Raw genomic sequence first — 19,367 nt, forward strand, 5'->3', positions numbered from 1 at the left:
GATCCAGACCACAAGACAATGTCTGGTCGAAGGTTAATGGTGGCAATCTCAGGTGGAAAAATAAGCCGTTGACCAACATCTGCCAGCATCTTCCATTCTCTAGAAGCTTCCAGTTGTCCTGGGCAAGGCTTGGTTTTAACACCTTTTCTTGGTGGTTGCTCTCCTGGACGGAGGAATATTGTCTTTTGTGTGTAATGCTTTGATGGAACTGGTGGCAACTTATTGGTCAGGTTACGCTTGTCTTCCAATGCTAAAGCCAAACATCACAGCACCTGGTCATGCCTCCAAGTAAACCGTCCTTGGCTCACCAGTAATGTAGAACCTTTTATCTACTACTTTACCTTTAATTATAGAGATGCTCCTTGATTTAGTGGGCTTGAATTGCATCGTGCCCATTCAGTGTTATTGGTTAATTTGCCCAATAACCAATTAGTGCAGGCTACTGTTGTAGTCATTGTTGTCATGTCATCCATGTATGCTTGAATTGGTGGTAGTCGCATTCCAGAAGCCAAGCGCGCTCCTCCCACTACCCATTTTGATGCCCTAATAATTACTTCCATTGCCATGGTAAAAGCCAGTGGAGAAATGGTACATCCTACCATTATTCCAACTTCTGGGCATTGCCATGTAACTAAATTGCAAATCTGCAAAGTAGGCTTTCACTAAATTTGTTATTGTCATCGGTACGCTGAAAAAATCAAATGCTGCCCAAAGAAGTTCCTGTGGCACTGAACCATATGCATTAGCCAAATCCAGGAATGTCACATGGAGCTCCTTCCTCTCCTTTTTTGCTGATTGAATTTGTTGCCAGATTACGCTGATGTGTTCTAAGCATCCTGGGAAACCTGGAATGCCTGCTTTTTGTACTGAAGTGTCAATAAAGCAGTTCTTAATAGGTAGGTTGACAATCTCTGAGCAATAATGCTGATGAAAATCTTGCCTTCTATGTTTAATAGGGAAATAGGACTAAACTGACCGATGCTTGTAGAATCTTTTTCTTTTGGTATAAAGACTCGACCTGCTAGACGCCATGCTCTTAGTACAACTTGTTTTTCCCATGCCACTTTCATCAATTTCCACAGGATTCGTAGAACTCCAGAAGCACTCTTGTACACTCTATATGAAACTCCATTAGGCCCTGGAGATGATGATTCCCTTGCTTTTTCATAGCTTGCTTTACGTCTTTCCACTTAGGTTCACAGTCATCCATTTGGTATTTGGGTGGATTGTTAAGTAGGATATCAGAAAGAATTGACATAGGGTCCTGCCTTTTTGAATCTGTATGTGTTTCCTCCAAATATCTCTCCAGCTCAAATTTGAATGGATCTTTATAAAAGTTAGTTCTTGCACGCTCTTTCTTTTTGTAGCATTTTTGTAGGCGCTCAGCTCTGCGCAATCTTTTATGACCCTTTGTAACAGATTAAGTCCCTCCTTCTGACTTAGTTCTGCTTTTCCCCATTGCTTCCGCAACTGCCTCCTTTCTCTAACTAAGCATTAAATCTCCTGCTGCCGTCTAGACTTTCCAGGAATAGTTTTTTCCTTCCTTTTTTCAATTCTAAACCTCTCGCTTCTATATGCATAGATGATGTCCCCAAATTTATCCAGCTTCTTTTCAAATGTTCCATTTAACCTTTCCAAAGTAAAACAGAGATCCGTGTTTACTGTGTCCCACGCAGTTTTCTCACAAGCTCTTGGCTATTTAACTCCACGCTTGTGTCCGTTGAGGTTCTTCTCTCTCTTACGCTGATTCGCCTGACCGGGTTCGCAAATATTAGGTTCATCACTAGTTGTATCCACGCAAGTCTTCCTCACATCTATGACAGGGGTGCTGATATCCTCCGAACTGTGGTTTGCTTCCTGTCGCTGGATTTCATTCGACTGACTGGACTTCAAGCATTTCATTCTCCCTTGATGAATGTTTAAACCCCTGACCGTTGTCACCTTGCTCCAGCTGCAGACACAAACCTTCTAATACAACTATATTTGAGATGTCAAGCACAACAAATAAACAAAGTAAGTCAAAGTCAGAGGGTTAGCTGGGAGGAGTGATTGACATGCTAGACTCCCCGAACTCTCTAAAAAACAAACACACCAGACGCATTAACAGACTTTTAAATAATGTGTCAATAGCTTGCTTGTTAACACCGCTGATAACGTCATCATGCATTCGGTGGATTAATAGACCCATTGCATAAAGTACATCACTGATTGAAGCTTTCTTTGGTATCCATGGCAATTCGTGGAATCCATTCAATAATACACCAGGCCCTCGTCTTGTTAAGTAATCTGGCCGGTGGAGAAGTCAAACTGCACTGTAATATCAGTGCTGCAGTGTATCTCAAGGGAGCTTGGCAGGGCAGGGCTAGGTTAACCACGCAACATTATCTCTGTGAAATACTGGAGCACGGCTTGCTTTTTCTAATGGGTCAAGTGAGTGGAAGATACTGTTTGTACTATGGAACTCCACTATTGCTAACAGGGCTGTGCTTCTTGCAGAATGCCATGGGCTGTATATGCTACAGGGCTTCACAGATTCCTTTATTTTGTTTAGTATTTTAATGCTTTCTGTTTCTGACAATCTGCCTCTCATACAGAAACACACAAGGTTGTGTTTTCTTTATTGTGCACCATTTCATTTACATTCCACATAGTTGAAGTAAAGCACTTTGTTAAAGGTCAGGCTTACGGTACATTAAACACATTAGGTAGAATGATAAACAAACCTGCCAGCTTCACTGTATATTGCCACAAAATATCAAAACAAACATTTCATAAGAGGTAATAACCCAGAGCCTAATTAAAGTAATCTATTGACGATCTGAAAACCCTTACTACCTCTGTGATGTTGTAATTATGTTTAAGTGTGAGTGCATGATGTAACTGTTTACATGTGCCAGGGCTGCCAGGTCACCCTTGTAAAAGAGATATCCTTGTCAAAGCATTTTAACCTGGTAAAATAAACAAGTAATAAAATAAAACTGTGTACCATGTAACACTTTCACAGCTTTTAATATTGCTGGTGTATGTGAGCACGTTGGTAAAAGCAGAGGTGTTCAAAGTGTTTGGTTTGCACAGTACTAGCAGAGTCCTTGTACCGGTGCTACTAGGCTGCTGAACTCTCCTGAAATCTCAGCTATGCTTATCAGAAGGTTGTCTTTAATAAAGAGAACCTCAGTCTGCTGTGTCCAGCTTCACAGGCGTGAAAACATACAGGAAAGAAAACTGTTGTTCACAGTTCAAGGTAACGCTGATTTGAATAAATCAGACTGACTGAAGCAGTTTGTAATTCAGCACTAGTCAAAGATTAAGCCTGATGCTTGATCTATATGTGTCTTCAGGTAAAACACCTTTCAAATAGTTATTTATGATGTATATAATTGCAAACACACACAATGACAAAATGTAAATGATCTGATTTCTCATATTCAAAGTGATGGAAATATACAATGCAAATAAATAATACAAATAAAATGTTAAATATTGACTTTAATTGTTTTGTTAGTTTTAAACAGACCTTTAACAGAAGAAGCGTGTGTATAGTTCTACCTTCACATTTCATTCTGATAGCTCCAGTAATGATCAGTACTTTGCAGAGATTTCATTTGTTCTCGAACAAGCGGGATGTAGGATATGTGAATAATTAAATGAAGGTTTTACAAAAATCAGGACGACTTGTTCATTTGGATTCCAATCAGACCTCTTAATTAAACCAACTCTCTCTATGAATTAATGTATGTATTTTGAAGTTCAGTATTTTCGTTATTTATTCAGAATAGCTAAATTAAGGTTCCAGTCTACATTGCAACGAAAGGGGCCTGATCGTGATCAGCAAGAAAAGTAGAAGAAGGCGGCGTGGCTGGGAGCTGGAATTCTTGCTGCAAATCCATACTAATCGTATGTCATAGCGAACAAAAAGAGGTGCTGGCAGCATCTGGAACGTCAGACTGCTAATAATCAACAATTATCAGTTGTGACAGAGTAGGGGGAGGATATGTGCAGAGCAGAGGCTGTACATGGGTGCACGTGTGTGGGTGTGCGCCGATGGAAATTGTGTTTCATTGAGTGATTGCGGTGTGATTGGAAAAGTGTGGAATATGACCAGGTGGTAATGGAATGATTGGTTGCAAATTACCCCTGGTCACGTCCTATAAAGGACAGAGGAATGAGTGTTTGGTGTGGGTTAAGGATGAGGAGAAGGAGAAGAAGGAAAAGAAAGAAGAAAGGAGAAGGAGAAGGAAACAAATAGAATAAGAGAAAGCTACTGTGATAGCTGTTCTTGGGTGCTCTGAAGAGTTATGTGTGTAGTGTTTTACTGAAAGTATTATTTTGTTCCTCTGTGTTTGGTTTGTGTAATTAAAAGTGCGAGAAGGCCCTGACCAGCAATACTGTCTGTGAGCGTTTGCTGTTTCTGCCCCTGGCCTGCCTTGACTGACAGTCAAGTTACAACACATTACTGAAAAAAAAAAAAAACTCTTCACAATCACTGATCACCACACAGCCGCCGTGAATCTGTGAAAGCTGCTCAGCTGTGCAACCACTTTGCTGCTGTAAATCATAACCCTCTTCCTATCTCTGGAAAGCACTGGGATGTATAGCACAGCTTTTGATTGGTTCCATTTGTGTGTCAGCAAACGATTGCAATGTACTGCTCTACAGTAAATGTCATCATGGCTTCCCAGTAACAGTGGAACACCTCAGGGGTGCACGGCAAACCCTGTGTTTAATGACCTTCCCTCTGCGTGCAGGCGGTGCTGTGCTCCTGAGAGCGGGGGTCTCCAGGGCTCCAGAAAGATCTGTGTTTTAATGACCTTCCCTCTGCGTGCAGGCGGTGCTGTGCTCCTGAGAGTGGGGGTCTTGAGGGCTCCAGTAAGATCTGTGTTTAGTGACCTTCTCTCTGCGTGCAGGCGGTGCTGTGCTCCTGAGAGCGGGGGTCTCAAAGGCTCCAGTAAGATCTGTGTTTAGTGACCTTCTCTCTGCGTGCAGGCGGTGCTGTGCTCCTGAGAGCGGGGGTCTCAAAGGCTCCAGTAAGATCTGTGTTTAGTGACCTTCTCTCTGTGTGTAGGCGGTGCTGTACTCCTGAGAGCGGGGGTCTCGAGGGCTCCAGAAAGATCTGTGTTTAATGACCTTCCCTCTGCTTGCAGGCGGTGCTGTGCTCCTGAGAGCGGGGGTCTCAAGGGCTCCAGAAAGATCTCCAGCATCTCTAATTAGCATACACCTCACAGGCCGCTCTTAGAAATCAAAAAGACTAGGAGCTTTTGAACTCCAGCTACCAATACCAGATCAGTTTCCATGAATTATTCTTCTGAAGACAAGGCATTAGAAGAAGCTAATACATTTAAATGTCTTGCTTTACATATTCTGCTTTATTCATAGAGCCTCCGGGCATCGTGATGTAACATGTATATTTTAACATAAAAAAAGTATAGTAAATTTGAACAGGATTTATAAAACTTGTTTTCTGGGCAGCAGTTCATTTGTCACCATTTCAGATTTGACTTTCTGTCTGTTTTAACATTGTGCATTGCAATGCTTTATACTAGGTGGCATTGAATGTTTTTTTAAACAACTTCCACATGAGACCTTTCTCCTGTGAAAAGTATAGAGGTTAGCGCTCCATTACAAAGAAACTGAAGAGACAAAGAACTTTAGGATTGAGACATATTATTCAGCAGGTTTTATTCCACTTTATGAAGCAAAATATGTTTTTTCTATAGGGTGATGCAAAACTTTTTGGCCATAGCTGTAATCCAGGGTGAAATGGAAGGGTGAAGAAACTTTTCTAAAGAAATATTTCAATCCATTTTAATGAATAGTTTTGCTAAATGTCTTCAAATGACTCAATGAGAACATTTTAGTTTTTTAAAACTAAACCCATCCATCCTCTAACTCTTAATAACCCCCTGCTGTTCATTACTACACTACATTCAGTGGAAAGGATCGTGCAGTGATATATTTCACATGCTCTTCTAACGATGTCCTCTGCTTGTTTTTTATATTGCAGATAGACCTGGAGCCCGAAGGAAGAGTGTATGTTATTATTGACCTCTCCGGATCCTCCAGTGAAGGTAAGGCTGATGAGCTGATCACTGTACTACAGCAGAAAGGGAGCTAGTTGATCTCTGTCTGTTTGTTTCCAGGTGAAAAGCAGTTCTAGGTGGTGGAGACAAGCTGTCCCAATATCAGGTTCAACATCATCACTGAGACAGCAGGCACTGTCTTGGAAGATACAGGTCGAGGTTTGACACAATTGTTTGGAATAGCTGGCAGATGCGGAATGCTTGCATTTTGACTTCCTAAAATACTTTTTTTGTTGTTATTATTCTTTATTCTTAAAGACTATTCTGTATTGTTTTAAACTTAAGGGATCAGAATAGTAAAAATCTTAACCAGCTTTTTAACTAGAATCATTTGGTCACATTTGAGGCCAAGTTATACTGTACACAGATGGTTCTGGTATCTAATCTTTGTTTAGCACTAGCCCAGGCTGCAGGCGTTTTATCTACAGCTGAGCCGCCTATACATCCTAATACATGTCTGCACACCACTATGCGAGTTGTTTGAAGGAAAAGAGAATAGACTTATCTGCTGCCATGCAGCCCAGAGGTCCCTGTGTAGAGGCATGGCAGGGCCACGGTGTGATCGGAGTCTGGAGTGAGTGCACTGAGAGTCAGGCAGAGCTTTGCCAAACCCTCCAGAGCTGCAGCTGTGTGATAAACCCCACAGTCAAGGAAAGACAAACAACAGGTCGTCTGTATGAAAGGCAAGGCACAGCGTCCTCTGTAGGAAACCTTGGCAGACCGCTGGCTATTGTAAATATTATTGCTCCCAAGTTATCTATTTATAAAAGGTTTAGAGATTTCCTCTTTTTATGTTGTGTTTTCGAGTTAGAAAAATCATACTGGCTTTGCAGATGTTAACTCATTTCTTATTTAAGAAGGATATGGAATTTGGCATGGGTTCTAGTGTAGCCATGGTGACCACGGTCACCATATGGTGACAGTTCAGGTAGCTTTTTCAAGTCTCTCTTATTAAAGAGATACAGGACTTGTTTACCAGAACTAATTGCTGTTTGATTGTAGACAGACCTTCACTGAAGCTGAGTGAGTATTATTCTGGCTGCCACAGGGAATCACCTGTGATCAATTCTGTAGTCTCACGCTGATTCACAGACAAGAAAACCTGCCTTGACAGATGGACATCAGTGGGGCAAAATGCTGTCCAGTAAAACACTGAGTGCCTTTGCATCAGCTCAGCGGACAGGGAGGCTGCATGCTGCGTACTGTTGGGTTGCTGAACAGCATGACCATAACATAGATCATTAAGAGGCACCAGCGTTACACTTGAACAGTTAAACAGTGGCCATACTGTACCTGCTCAGCTTCTGCTTTGAGGAAGACAGTTTTACATGGCAGTATTCTAGGGATACCGTATGGGTTTTCTGGTGGTATCCTATGGTGTGTTTGCTATCGTTACGGGTTACTGTGTGGGGAGTTTGTAAATCTTCTGCTACACCTACTACTGCTAATATTAAAACCATTTTCAGCTGGCAACTTCATTCTTTCACTGTTGGAAACTACAGCACTCTGACTTTTTATTTTCCAGAATATAAAAGTAGGGTGTATCCTCTGTACACTGTGCTCAGTCGTCTCTGAAAAGTAGATAAATCAGCACCTTCATGCTGTGCGTCCCCCAGTCTGTTTGGAATTCACAATACTGTTGGTGTCTGTTTACTATTCTTAAATAGTTCATTCTTCTGTGCACTCAACTTAATCAAGTACCTGTTTACAGTCTAGTTTGCATACATTCTGCAGGGTCCTTTTTTAAGTCCAGTATGAAAATTACATAGTGTTACATTAATTACATGGCCATTATTTCTAGTGACGATTCCAACTTCATAGAGAAAGTCCTAGGCTTTGCTTCTACTACGTAGCTAATGTTAGATTTTTGTTGAATGGATTATGACTTTTAATGTTGATACATTTTATAAGAAATACCTACAATTTATATCCTCAGTGGGACATCAGGCAACAACCTTACTAAATCGAAACTGATCTTTTAAACCCAAGGGCGCTTCATCTTTAAGATCTCGTGCATTTCACTTTTTCCATAATGCCAGTCTACTAGCAGAAGCATTCTCATTGGAAGATAGACACAAAGAGCACAGTACCTACAGCTCAGAGCTAAGGGGAGCTCTGCATTTTACAATACATACCGGTATAGGGTTAATTACATTAACAATTAAGAAATATTTCAACATTCACTTGGATTTTAAATAATATTAGAGCCCAGAAAGTGATTGTCGCTCTTTGGCCAATGCAGTAAACAAATAATGTTTGAGTATTATCTTAACAAAGCAGTGACTTTAGCAGCCCGACTGTACTGCAGTAAGGTTCAGCTAATGATCGTTGCATTCATTTTCCATTAAACCGTACCAAAACACAACATGGGCACACGTATTAACTCGTTTATGTGCAAGAAAAACGTTGGGCTTACAGTGATAAACCACATTACAGTTACTGCACCTTCAGTGCTCTGAGGTATTCATTTGAACTTTTATTTAAGCCAGTTTATTCTTTGAAACCTTTTGATCCATTTTATGTAGCTTTGATAATATTATTTTCTGTACAGCTCCCTTAATGTTTTATGTGTGTGTGTGTGTGTGTGCACGCGTACGTGTTGGGTGGCTGTCCCTGGCATTCAAACACAGTAGATGCAGCTCGATTTGATTTAGTTTTGAAAATTTATGTATAAAAATAAGCACCAACACAGTAGTTTTCAAACTTCCTGTGCTATAGCCCAAGAAGTTCGGTCATTGGGGTTCAAGACAGTAAATCGTGCTGCAGCAACATTTGTTAATACCTTTTTTTTTTTTTTTGTACCCAGACATTGATGGGTGTTGCAATATATTTCATATTTAAACCTCTATTGATATTATGTGTTGGTGTTGTGTCACGGTGATGTACAGTGTTTTTGTCAGCCAGACGCTGTGTTTACTTTTCAGCAGCTAGCTGGGCCTAGCAGTAGAGCTAATAAATTGAGCCCTGGATTAAATGTGAAGACTTTGAGTCTGAGAGCAGAGAAACAGGAAGGGAGGGGGTTAAAGGCCTTTGTCTTCACGATGGCCAAAATAGACCATTGTTGTTAATAAAATAACAGTAACTTACCATTTACACATCAGCACAATCGAAAGATTTTCTTGATACATTTCAACATTGCTCAGCTGCTTACGAGGTACATAATTATCTGTGCTGGTTTGATATAATACTGTTTTGATTTAATTGTTGATTAGAAATAAGAGTCTTGAGAGTAATCTTTAAAAAAAAAACTAAACCACAAATATAAATAAGAATTTAAAAAAAAGTATAACAAATGACCTAGATCCCATGGGGACTATTTGCAGTTTAAAGCAGTTCTGATAATGTGACCATGTTATATATGCTTTCAAACGATATTTGCAGTAGTTGTGTTTGCTGAAGTGTTTTTAATTGTAATGCTTTTGACTTCTGTAACTGGCACTGCCGTTTTCTGCTGAAGGTTATAACCACTTGAACTGGTTCGTGACCAGTCAGAACCATGTCCATGTTTATGAACACGCACTTGTGAATGCATCGGACTCCTGGAACACAGGACCTGCTATTGCAAGGTTCAGTAGGACAGCCATTTCGCAGGCAGTCTTGTCTTCGGCCCAAGATTCTGTACAGTAAGTGGAACCCAGCAGGCTTTCTGGAACAGATGGACACATGTTTGGATACAACTTTCCTTAGGAGAGTAACAAAAAGAACTGGGTCAATTTGACGTAGGCTTGTAAAATTGTTTTTAAAGGGAGCTATGTTTTTATCAGTCAGGGTTGTTGTTTGGACTGGGGCCAGCAATTCGTTGTTAGCAGAATACTGGTTCACAGTTAAATTGACAGGGTAGGAATTAACAATGCAAGCAACCATTAATTGCAGTTAATAAAGAAAGACAATTCAAGGGGGTAATTGCTGCAGCCGCTGCTGTTGAAGGCTTGGTAATGAGAGGTGTATACTCTGCTGTGTTGTGTAACTGACTTTGCTTCGTTTCCTTGCCATGGTTTTAAACCATGGTGCTCGTACAAACACCCTGTTATTTGAAGTGTCTAAGGGCGCTGGCTGTAAATGACATCCCCACATCATGGCTTCCCCCAAATTGGCATGTCAGCTGTATTGGAACTTTGTCTACTAGCACACAAACAAGAAGAAACCAACCTGGGACAAGCGCACAACACCACTATGAAGATCAGCAGCACACTGTAAGAAAAACCATAGCAAAGCTGATTCATCAAGAGCTGGTATTGTGTATGACAATAAAAGTTGACTGTAATCTGATGTTTTAATACGTTTCTTGCATTTGCATATTGCACGTGCAATAGAAAAAAAAAGAATAGACCTTTTTTTATTTTTTTTCTCTAAATGATGTTTTTAAGAATACAATTGGAAGGTTAGTCTGTGCTAAACTGAGCGGTGATCTTCAAGATTAAGGCTTCTTGTTCTGTCAGTTTAAGAACAAACTAACTGACTCCTGACCCACAATATGAAATTCCATATACAGCTGTGTCCAAAAGGTTTGCATCACCCTATAGAATTCATTAATTTTTCTTCATAAAGTTGTATGAAACCTGCTGAATAATGTTACGTTAACATATTGAATTACATACCACTTTGTAGTTCCACATACTTAACGTAAAACTGACAGATTAAAAATCTGATGTTAAATACTGTACTGTGCTACTATTGTGGTTTCCGGTAGACTTTAGCGATATCATTTTGTAGTTTCTTTGATTACATGATGTTAAAAAAAATAAATAAATAAATAAAATAAAAATTATATATATATATATGTGTGTGTGTGTGTGTGTGTGTGTGTGTGTATATATATATATATATATATATATATATATATATATATATATATTATATTTTTTTTTTTTTTTTATGTCTCAATCCTAAAATTCTAGGTGGTGCAAAACTTTTGGCCGGGCGGAGCTGTATATGTGGTCTGGGTAGGGTTATGCTCTGACATGAAGGACATGCACATAACAGAATACAAAAAAGACAATATTTTCTAAATTTTTAAATTAAGACCTGCATTTCTTCGTGCTCCAGGGACTAGCATTAAAATAGCCTTTACGACAATCATTTATAATGATATTATATTATAACTTTATAGAGTGGCCTGGACAAGCCAATCAGACTGCTTTCACTTTTTATAAGTGCACGCAGTGCCATGGACCCTCCCTGAGCAAAGTCTAACACTTCACTGTGACTTGACCAAAGATGACATCCAGATTGGGGTCATGTGATAAATATGTAACGCTCTGACATTTTAGCTTCGTACAAAACTGTGTTCTGTGATTGTCTGGGTTAAGTTCGATCGCGGGTTCGTTCATGAGTATCGTGCTGTGGTAGTGTGTGGTTTATTTATTTATTTATTTATTTTTGTTTTTACAAAGCTTGACCTTGCATTTACCTCTCACCTACACTGATACGACTGTCATAGTGAGCTCATTGGTGTAGAGAGAGCAGACTTGTTTACTGCAATTGGTTTTGTTGCAGAGCTGTATTCTATGATTCTCTAAGATAATTTCTATTACTGGTGTTGTCCAATAAAAAAATCATCATTTCAGAGCCACATAACCTTTGGCCAAGCACATTTTAACACAGTGTTATGCCCCTGGGGACACTTTCCCCCGTGATATGTAACATTATTATTATTATTATTATTATTATTATTATTATTATTATTATTATTATTAGTGGTGGTAATAGTAGTATTGTTAATATTATTGTTAGTTGTGGTAGTCTTAGTATTAATAATAATCTAGCGACACAGTGAATGTACAGTACTAGGGGAAAAGAATAGTTAGGGTGGTTTTAACACAGCTGAACAAAGTTTGCTTTGCACTTTTTCTAAAAGCTCCACACAGAATGAAAGCTATAATTCCTGAATTCAACTGGCTGGATGAATTGTCTGAAAAGTCTTCTTCTGAAGGAAAACTGAATAGAGATGTGAGTGGCATTGAGCAGCTGTGCAGTGTTGGCCATGCCCTTTGCACTCTTTCCAATTTGAATGTTAAGTGCTGCAGCTTTGATGTGTCGGTGCTCTATAATGCCATGCAGATCTGTGAAAGGAATCGAGATAATGATGTGTGGTGGAAGAAAAGAATAGTGAAATACTGGTTTGATGAATATCAATGCAATTTATGCTGTACTGTATCATGTAAATAATGCATTCACTCTGCTGGATCACAAAGGGGTAAGCAGACCTCTTGTTTGTATAGTTTTAATAACTGAATTAGTAATCTACGGTACCTTGGTACTGTTGGACAAAGACAAAGACTAATACAAAGAGAGAGTCTGGATAACAAGTATGCTAGTGATGTTAGGGGAGGAAACGTGCTGTTTCAACAATGATTGAATGCGTCATTAAGCTCGAAACATATCCGTGTCACTTTTCTTATCTGGCTTGTTTGTTGCCTGGCTTTTGAAAGTGGCATGACCTTTTAATCTTCATAACTGTACATGTTAAATGAGGAATGATGTTGTGTTAGTTTTTATTGATGCAGATATGCATTCAGTGGCCAATACTGTCTGGCCACTTTATTAGGATATGTACCTAATATCGCTCTTGGAGACTGATTTCCCTGATCACAGCCTGGCACTGGAAGGTGCTGTAAAGTGACGAATGGGGTTTTAAACTATGCAGTTGTTTTATATTTTATTTAGTTCATGCAGCGAGGTAGGCAGAGGATGATGGATGCATTGTTCAAGTTCATCCCACTTCTGCTCAATTTGATTGAGACCCCAGGGGATGTGGTGCCCAGGGTTGAAGTCTCCTTTAAGCATCTGAAACTATTCACGCACAATTGTGGAAGGTGGATGAGTGCATTAATGAGCATCAGTGCATCAGGGTAGTGGGCCAGGCCAGCGGAGGTGACGTGATGTACTGAACGTATCGTTGTTTATTTCTCCGATGTCTCTGAGAAACCAGGTTGTGGAGTGTGCCACAAATCATTGACACCCCACCTCCACTGGGTAAACTCGGACTCTCCATCCGCGCTGTTCCGCTTCAGCAGCTAGCTGAGCATACTGAAGTTTCTTCCTCTCATACGCCTCATCCACAGCATCCTCCCATGGCACTGTTAACTCCACCAGATGAACAGGGCATGCTGATCCAGACCACAAGACAATGTCAGATTGAAGGTTAGTGGTGGCACTCTCAGGTGGGAAAATAAGCCGTTGACAAACATCTGCCAGCATTTTCCAGTTTCTACAGATTCCAGTTGTCCTAGTTTTGGTTTTAATACCTTTTCTTGGTGGTTGCTCCCCTGGATGGAGGAATGTTGTTCTTCGTGTGTCATATATTGCTGACATTGGTGGCAACCTGTTGGTCATGCTGCGCTTGTCTTCCAATGCTAAGGCTAAACATCGCAGCACCTGGTCATGATGCTAAGTAAACCGTCCTTGGCTAAGACCCACCTTACATCCTGTCAAAATGTAGCAGGCGATGAACACGAAAGACACCACGGATCCTCTCGTCATATCATATGTTGGCCTGATGAGGAAAATGATCCTGCTCTGTTCCATTGTGCACAGGTCTTGCCAGCCGATCTTGCATTGTTCCACACTCTCTCATCTCGTCCATTCTCCCTGCTTGGCCTGGGAAATTGCCTTTACGCACCTCATCCTCTCCTCCTGCTTTTGCAGCTCAATGACTAGCAGCTTCCTCTGTTGAGCTGGGGCTGCTTTGTACCATGAGGAGGAGCTGAACTGAGACGAAGGCCTCCTCTTGCATGCTCTACTTGCCCCTGATGTCACTGATACAAAGAAAGGGCAGCTGCTTCTATTCTAATGAATAACTTTCTTTACAAAATGCAGACGAATATTTGAATTTTTGAATTTATTTTTATTAGCTGTTGTCATTACCAGGGGCGCCTAACTTTGTTTAATAGTGGGGGACTGAGTGAAGCAAGGCAACATTATTATTTTTGCTCCAGTAACCTGTTCAGTCTTTTTCAGGTTACTCTTTTTGTAATAGTAAACACACAAAACTGGACATGTGTTTCAGCTTAAAATATAGAATATTTACTGAGCATTTATTAAGCACAAACACAAGTAGCACCAAATGTCAGAGTCAGTTCCAGTGGCATCTCTGGAAGACGACACTGTAGCACCTATCATTCCAACATGCAGCTTATTAAAGGGACGTGCTAAACAAACACAAACAATAACATGTATAACATGTTATAATATGACTTGTTTATTGAAATATCAGGGGGAACCACTTGTCTAATCCAGTTGAAACCTGCTCTAGTAATTCTTCAGTTACAGTATGAAGTCATCCCATTCAGACACCGTATTTTATTTATTGTGAGTGATATAATTTTTTTTTTTAAAGAAATACTTTAACCTTTTGTGGAATTCAAAAATACACTGTATGAGCTAAAGTGCTTCCATGTCTCTAGCCCTGTGCTGTTAAGCGCCATTCCAGCAGAAAGAAACTGTGATTATAAGACTCAGAGTGATCTGGAAGGAGGCCTTGGAGATGGAGCCAAGGCAGCCAAGCAATAGTCCGGAGGGGTTCTGGTTATTCATGTGGGACTGAGACAGCTTTCTTGACGCCCCGGCCCTGTTTCCTGCTAATTCTTTGCAGCACCTTCCCAACAGCAGTCTGGACTAACTCAAAAGACATGTACAGTAACACTGAGCTGGCTCTCGTCCCGGACAGCTTTTTATTAGTCCTTTTATTTATTTATGTATTGATTTATTTAACTAGAGAAGTAGCCATTGTGACTGTGCCCTTGTTTACATGGGGGGTCCTGATGATGCAAGAGAAATAGAAAGCAGACAGAAGCAGTCACAAGCAGACACATGCAGGGTAGATAAGACAAACATTGGAAGAATTGAAGAACATTTCAAAAAGGTCAGGTTTTTTTTTGTTGTTCTTAGCTGCCATTTTCTGCGTACTCATTTTGTCGTTTCTTCCAACTAAAACACTGCTTCGGATACATTTATAAAAAGTTTCTGACCTAGTCTGGATGCCTCTGAGCTGTATGTGCAGCATGCACTGCTGCATTCCTTCTGAAAACAGCCTATTTGATTGTGGCCGGCTGGCTTGTGCGGTGACGTCAGACCTGGAAGAGAATGGACACTTTCAGACAGCACTGGGCTAAATTAATGCAAGGTGGCACATTTATTTAAAAGGAACAAAAATAAAAGGTCTGAACAGACTAAAACACTTTTAGAAAAACAAACGGCACCTTGGCCAAAAACAAATAGACACAGCAGAAATAAATAAAACAAGCATCGTGCTAGTTTAAACTAGCACGCATAGAAATTACTTGTCTGTTTTCTCCTCTGGACAACCCATCCCGATCAGTCAAAGCTGCAGGTTCTTATAGTGGAGACTGAGAGATTAACTAGCCATTAGTTATCCTATTAACCCTGCAGTCACATTCTGCACGGATTTAATCATCTGCGTGACTGTCGCCTAATTCAATAATTACCAGCTGACAGTCACGCACTCTCACAAGGCACCTCGCTCGTCCTACCAAACATAACCCATAATATACACAGAGGCGGGGAGTGCCCCATCACAGAGGATTACAGTCATTCAGGAGCAGGCATGGCAGGGTTCAGTCCCTCTAGATACAGCACAATCAAATGGTCTGTCCACTGCACAGTGCTGAGTTCAGTTTGGCTGCAGTTTATTTTGGTGGCCTGCAACAGAGGACTGTCAGAATGTATTGCATGGATTTGATTTCTGATTGAGGATAGGTGGTGTTAGTTCTAGAAAATGTTTTCTGACAAATCAGGCGTTACAATAACTATCAAAGGAGAGGGCCTGTAAGAATTTTAATGGGAATTGTGCCTACAGTTGGCTGTGTGACCCTGAGTAAGTCACTTAACCTCCTTGTATGCTGTTCTGCAAAGAGACATGGAAGTACTTTAGCTCATACAGTATTTTTTTCCACAAAGGTTAAAACCAGGAATGGACCAAACTACTTTGCAATTGGAGTCTTATTTTCATTGTGGATGTACAGTAAGAAATGCCACTCACAGACCAAGATTGGTACTAATCTAAGAATCTGTTACCTTAAACAACATTAGAGCTAAACTGGGTATGTGAAAGCAATTCACTGGCATGTGATCACTGAAACAGAGATTGATACAAAGTGAATCGAAACACATTGCTTATTTCCCATCCATACCAAGCTGCTGTATGATGCTGTTTTCAGTTAATTTAATAAGCTGCAACACTCCCTGCTGCATCCTCTTGTTGTAGCTGAATGGTTTATGGTTAATGGTGCTGTTCCTTTTCCTGCGAGCTGTTCCACAGCCCTGACTGATGGCTACTGATTTCTTGTAATTGATTAGCTGTCTCCCTGCTCCCACACTGCTTCAGAAATGCACCGGCTGCCGGCAGTGCACAACACCATTCCTAGTTGTTTTGCAGGCCCCTGCTGTTATCCGATGGCATTTAAGGCAGCCATGCAATGTAATGGATGTTTGTTTCGTCCGGGGTGGCTGTAAACGTGCTGGTGACTCATAACAGCGGTCAACAGTGGCTGAGCTCAGGAGTCTGGGGCATGGAAAGCCAAGAGCTGGTAGTGTGATGTCAGCAGGCTTTGTAAGGCATGCACTCAGACTGCTTCCTTCTTCCTCTGTGTCCTTGTACTGTTCTCTCACTGGGTGATCACTGGCAGCTCCAGCAGAATTATTTGATTACAGAGTATTGTTTTTTTTGTTTTGTTTTATTTTTTTGGATATTCTTGCATGCCCTCCTGGTGTTTAAAGATCAATGCAAATGATTGAAAACTATCAAAACAACTGCTCCTTCGCTCACTCGCTCTGTCTGTGCTCAGGCTTGCAAACTGCTCAAACAGACTGAGATTTATTTATTTTTAAACTCTGAATTCAATTACCCTTTTCACAAGTGCAACTGTAGAAATTGTAGAAAGCTTAAAGTAGCACCCAGTATGTCTAGGACTTTAGTTGTAGGGTGTCAGTTTTATTGGGTAGTTGTTTGTGTTTTATACATTATTTTTTTAGGGGGTCTTGCAATTTAAACATGACCTTCCTTACCCATCATTACCTAGATATTTTATTTTAACTAATACTTATGTTCTGCATTTATTACAATCAATGAACAACATGCAAAGCCAGTTTATCTCACTGTCATAGGGTTTCAGTGCATAGAAATGCTTAGATATTTTAGAAATAATACCTTCTGAGGTGTAACACTTAAGTGTACATTGGTGCAGCAGACACATTGGGTTGCAATGGGGTTAAAACATAATTGAATTTACATGAATTACCCTTGCTTCACATGACTAACTGTCACAGAGACGGCCGAAGTGGGCGGCGTCAGAACCAGGAAAGGTAAGGCAATACACAAAACACAGGACGGATGAAATGAAATGATGAAGACGCCTGTTGGCGCCGGTTTAATACAAAATAAAAGGTTTAACAAACACGAAAAACACAGGACACGGCACTCTACGCCAAAATAAATAGACAAACAAAAACAGACTAAACTTAACAAAACGGTGCACGGACAGACACTGACAAACACGGTGAGCGGATACTTTCTCCTCTTATTATTACTACTACTGCTGCTGCTTATTTCCTCCGTCTCCAATCCCGTTCTCCGCTCACCGAACACCCAACCCCAGTATGTGCCAACGTGCATCTATATATACTATTGTGCTGGGATTCAATTACCAATTAATTATTCACTTGAATCCCAGCACGTGAATTAATAAAGTGCAATTCCCCGTGCTCACATATTACTACATTTTACTTGCACGTGAAGTGCTGTGCAGTCCTCGTGCCTAAATACACATATACATTTTTAAACACTCGTGTTACACAGACCCGTTTATATCCCGTGTACCAATGTCTATACACCAACATTTAAACACACCACACGCAACACATAACAGATAATATACACAGGGGCGGGCACTTTGTTACATATACCCCCTCCTGTGCAAAGCACACATGGCCTCAATGGCCACCTCCCCCCTTAAAAGCCCAAAAGTCCCGCCCAAAGTCCTTGGCCAGGACCAGAGGCTTCCAGGGGCCCACAGGTCGTAATGCTGTCAGCAGGGTAGCATTCTCCTGCCAGGGTAGTCCTAGCAGCGGAAAGGCTGCTTGGGGTGTGGTCTCCTGACCTTCCCCCTCCTTCGGCGCCGGCAGCTCCCCTTGGTGGGGCTTCAACCACCGTTCTTCCTGCAGGGAAGAAACTGCAGAGGGAGCAGGTCTCCGGACCTCCCCCACGATCTCCGGCGGAGAAACTGCTGCTGGGGTTGGCGGTCTCCAGACCTCCTCCCCCTTCTCCGGCAGCGAAACTGCTGCTGGGGTTGGCGGTCTCCAGACCTCCTCCCCCTTCTCCGGCAGCGAAACTGCTGCTGGGGTTGGCGGTCTCCAGACCTCCTCCCCCTCCTCCGGCAGCGAAACTGCTGCTGGGGTTGGCGGTCTCCAGACCTCCTCCCCCTTCTTCGTGGCCGGCAGCTCCCCTTCGTGGGGTTCCGGCCACAGTACTTCCGGCTGTGATGCGGAGCGGCGGGCAACCCCAGGCGATGCAGAGCGGCGGGCAACCCCAGGCGATGCAGAGCGGCGGGCAACCCCAGGCGATGCAGAGCGGCGGGCAACCCCAGGCGATGCAGAGCGGCGGGCAACCCCAGGCGATGCAGAGCGGCGGGCAACCCCAGGCGATGCAGAGGCATCCTTGGGCGAAGCGAGGCTGGCATCCTTGGGCGAAGCGAGGCTGGCATCCTTGGGCGAAGCGAGGCTGGCATCCTTGGGCGAAGCGAGGCTGGCATCCTTGGGCGAAGCGAGGCTGGCATCCTTGGGCGAAGCGAGGCTGGCATCCTTGGGCGAAGCGAGGCTGGCATCCTTGGGCGAAGCGAGGCTGGCATCCTTGGGCGAAGCGAGGCTGGCATCCTTGGGCGAAGCGAGGCTGGCATCCTTGGGCGAAGCGAGGCTGGCAGTCAGGACAAGCTGGGGTGCGGGTGTTGGCCCTCTTTTCGGCCACTGCAGCCGGGAGGTTCTTCCCCGTGCTTCCCTCAGCAGCCTATGCAAGGGCTGCTGAGGACCGCCAGCATCTAGTCCTGGCCCTTGTGGTGCAGGGAGAGGCAGCTCCTGCTCCTCTCCCCCTGATGGAGGTGGAGGCAGAGGAAGCTCCAGCTCCTCTCCTCGTGATGGTGGGGGAAGTGATACCAGCAGGCATTCACCCTCTGCTGGTGGGGGAAGTGATACCAGCAGGCATTCACCCTCTGCTGGTGGGGGAAGTGATACCAGCAGGCATTCACCCTCTGCTGGTGGACAGGGACCCAGCAGGCATTC

The 19,367-nt window shown here is 42.2% G+C and overlaps 1 protein-coding gene across 2 annotated transcripts in view; it reads left to right on the forward strand.

The window, feature by feature from the left end:
- LOC121316681 (protein kinase C epsilon type) overlaps positions 1 to 19,367 on the forward strand; it is a 163,359-nt gene that overhangs the window by 36,981 nt on the left and 107,011 nt on the right. For both annotated transcript variants that reach the window (XM_041251737.1, XM_041251738.1), the window contains exon 2: positions 6,002 to 6,065. In XM_041251737.1, coding sequence (XP_041107671.1) covers positions 6,002 to 6,065 — 64 coding nt within the window. The remainder of the gene's footprint in view (positions 1 to 6,001; positions 6,066 to 19,367) is intronic.

The sequence above is a fragment of the Polyodon spathula genome, chromosome 6 (assembly GCF_017654505.1).
Source record: "Polyodon spathula isolate WHYD16114869_AA chromosome 6, ASM1765450v1, whole genome shotgun sequence".
Lineage (NCBI taxonomy): Eukaryota > Metazoa > Chordata > Actinopteri > Acipenseriformes > Polyodontidae > Polyodon > Polyodon spathula.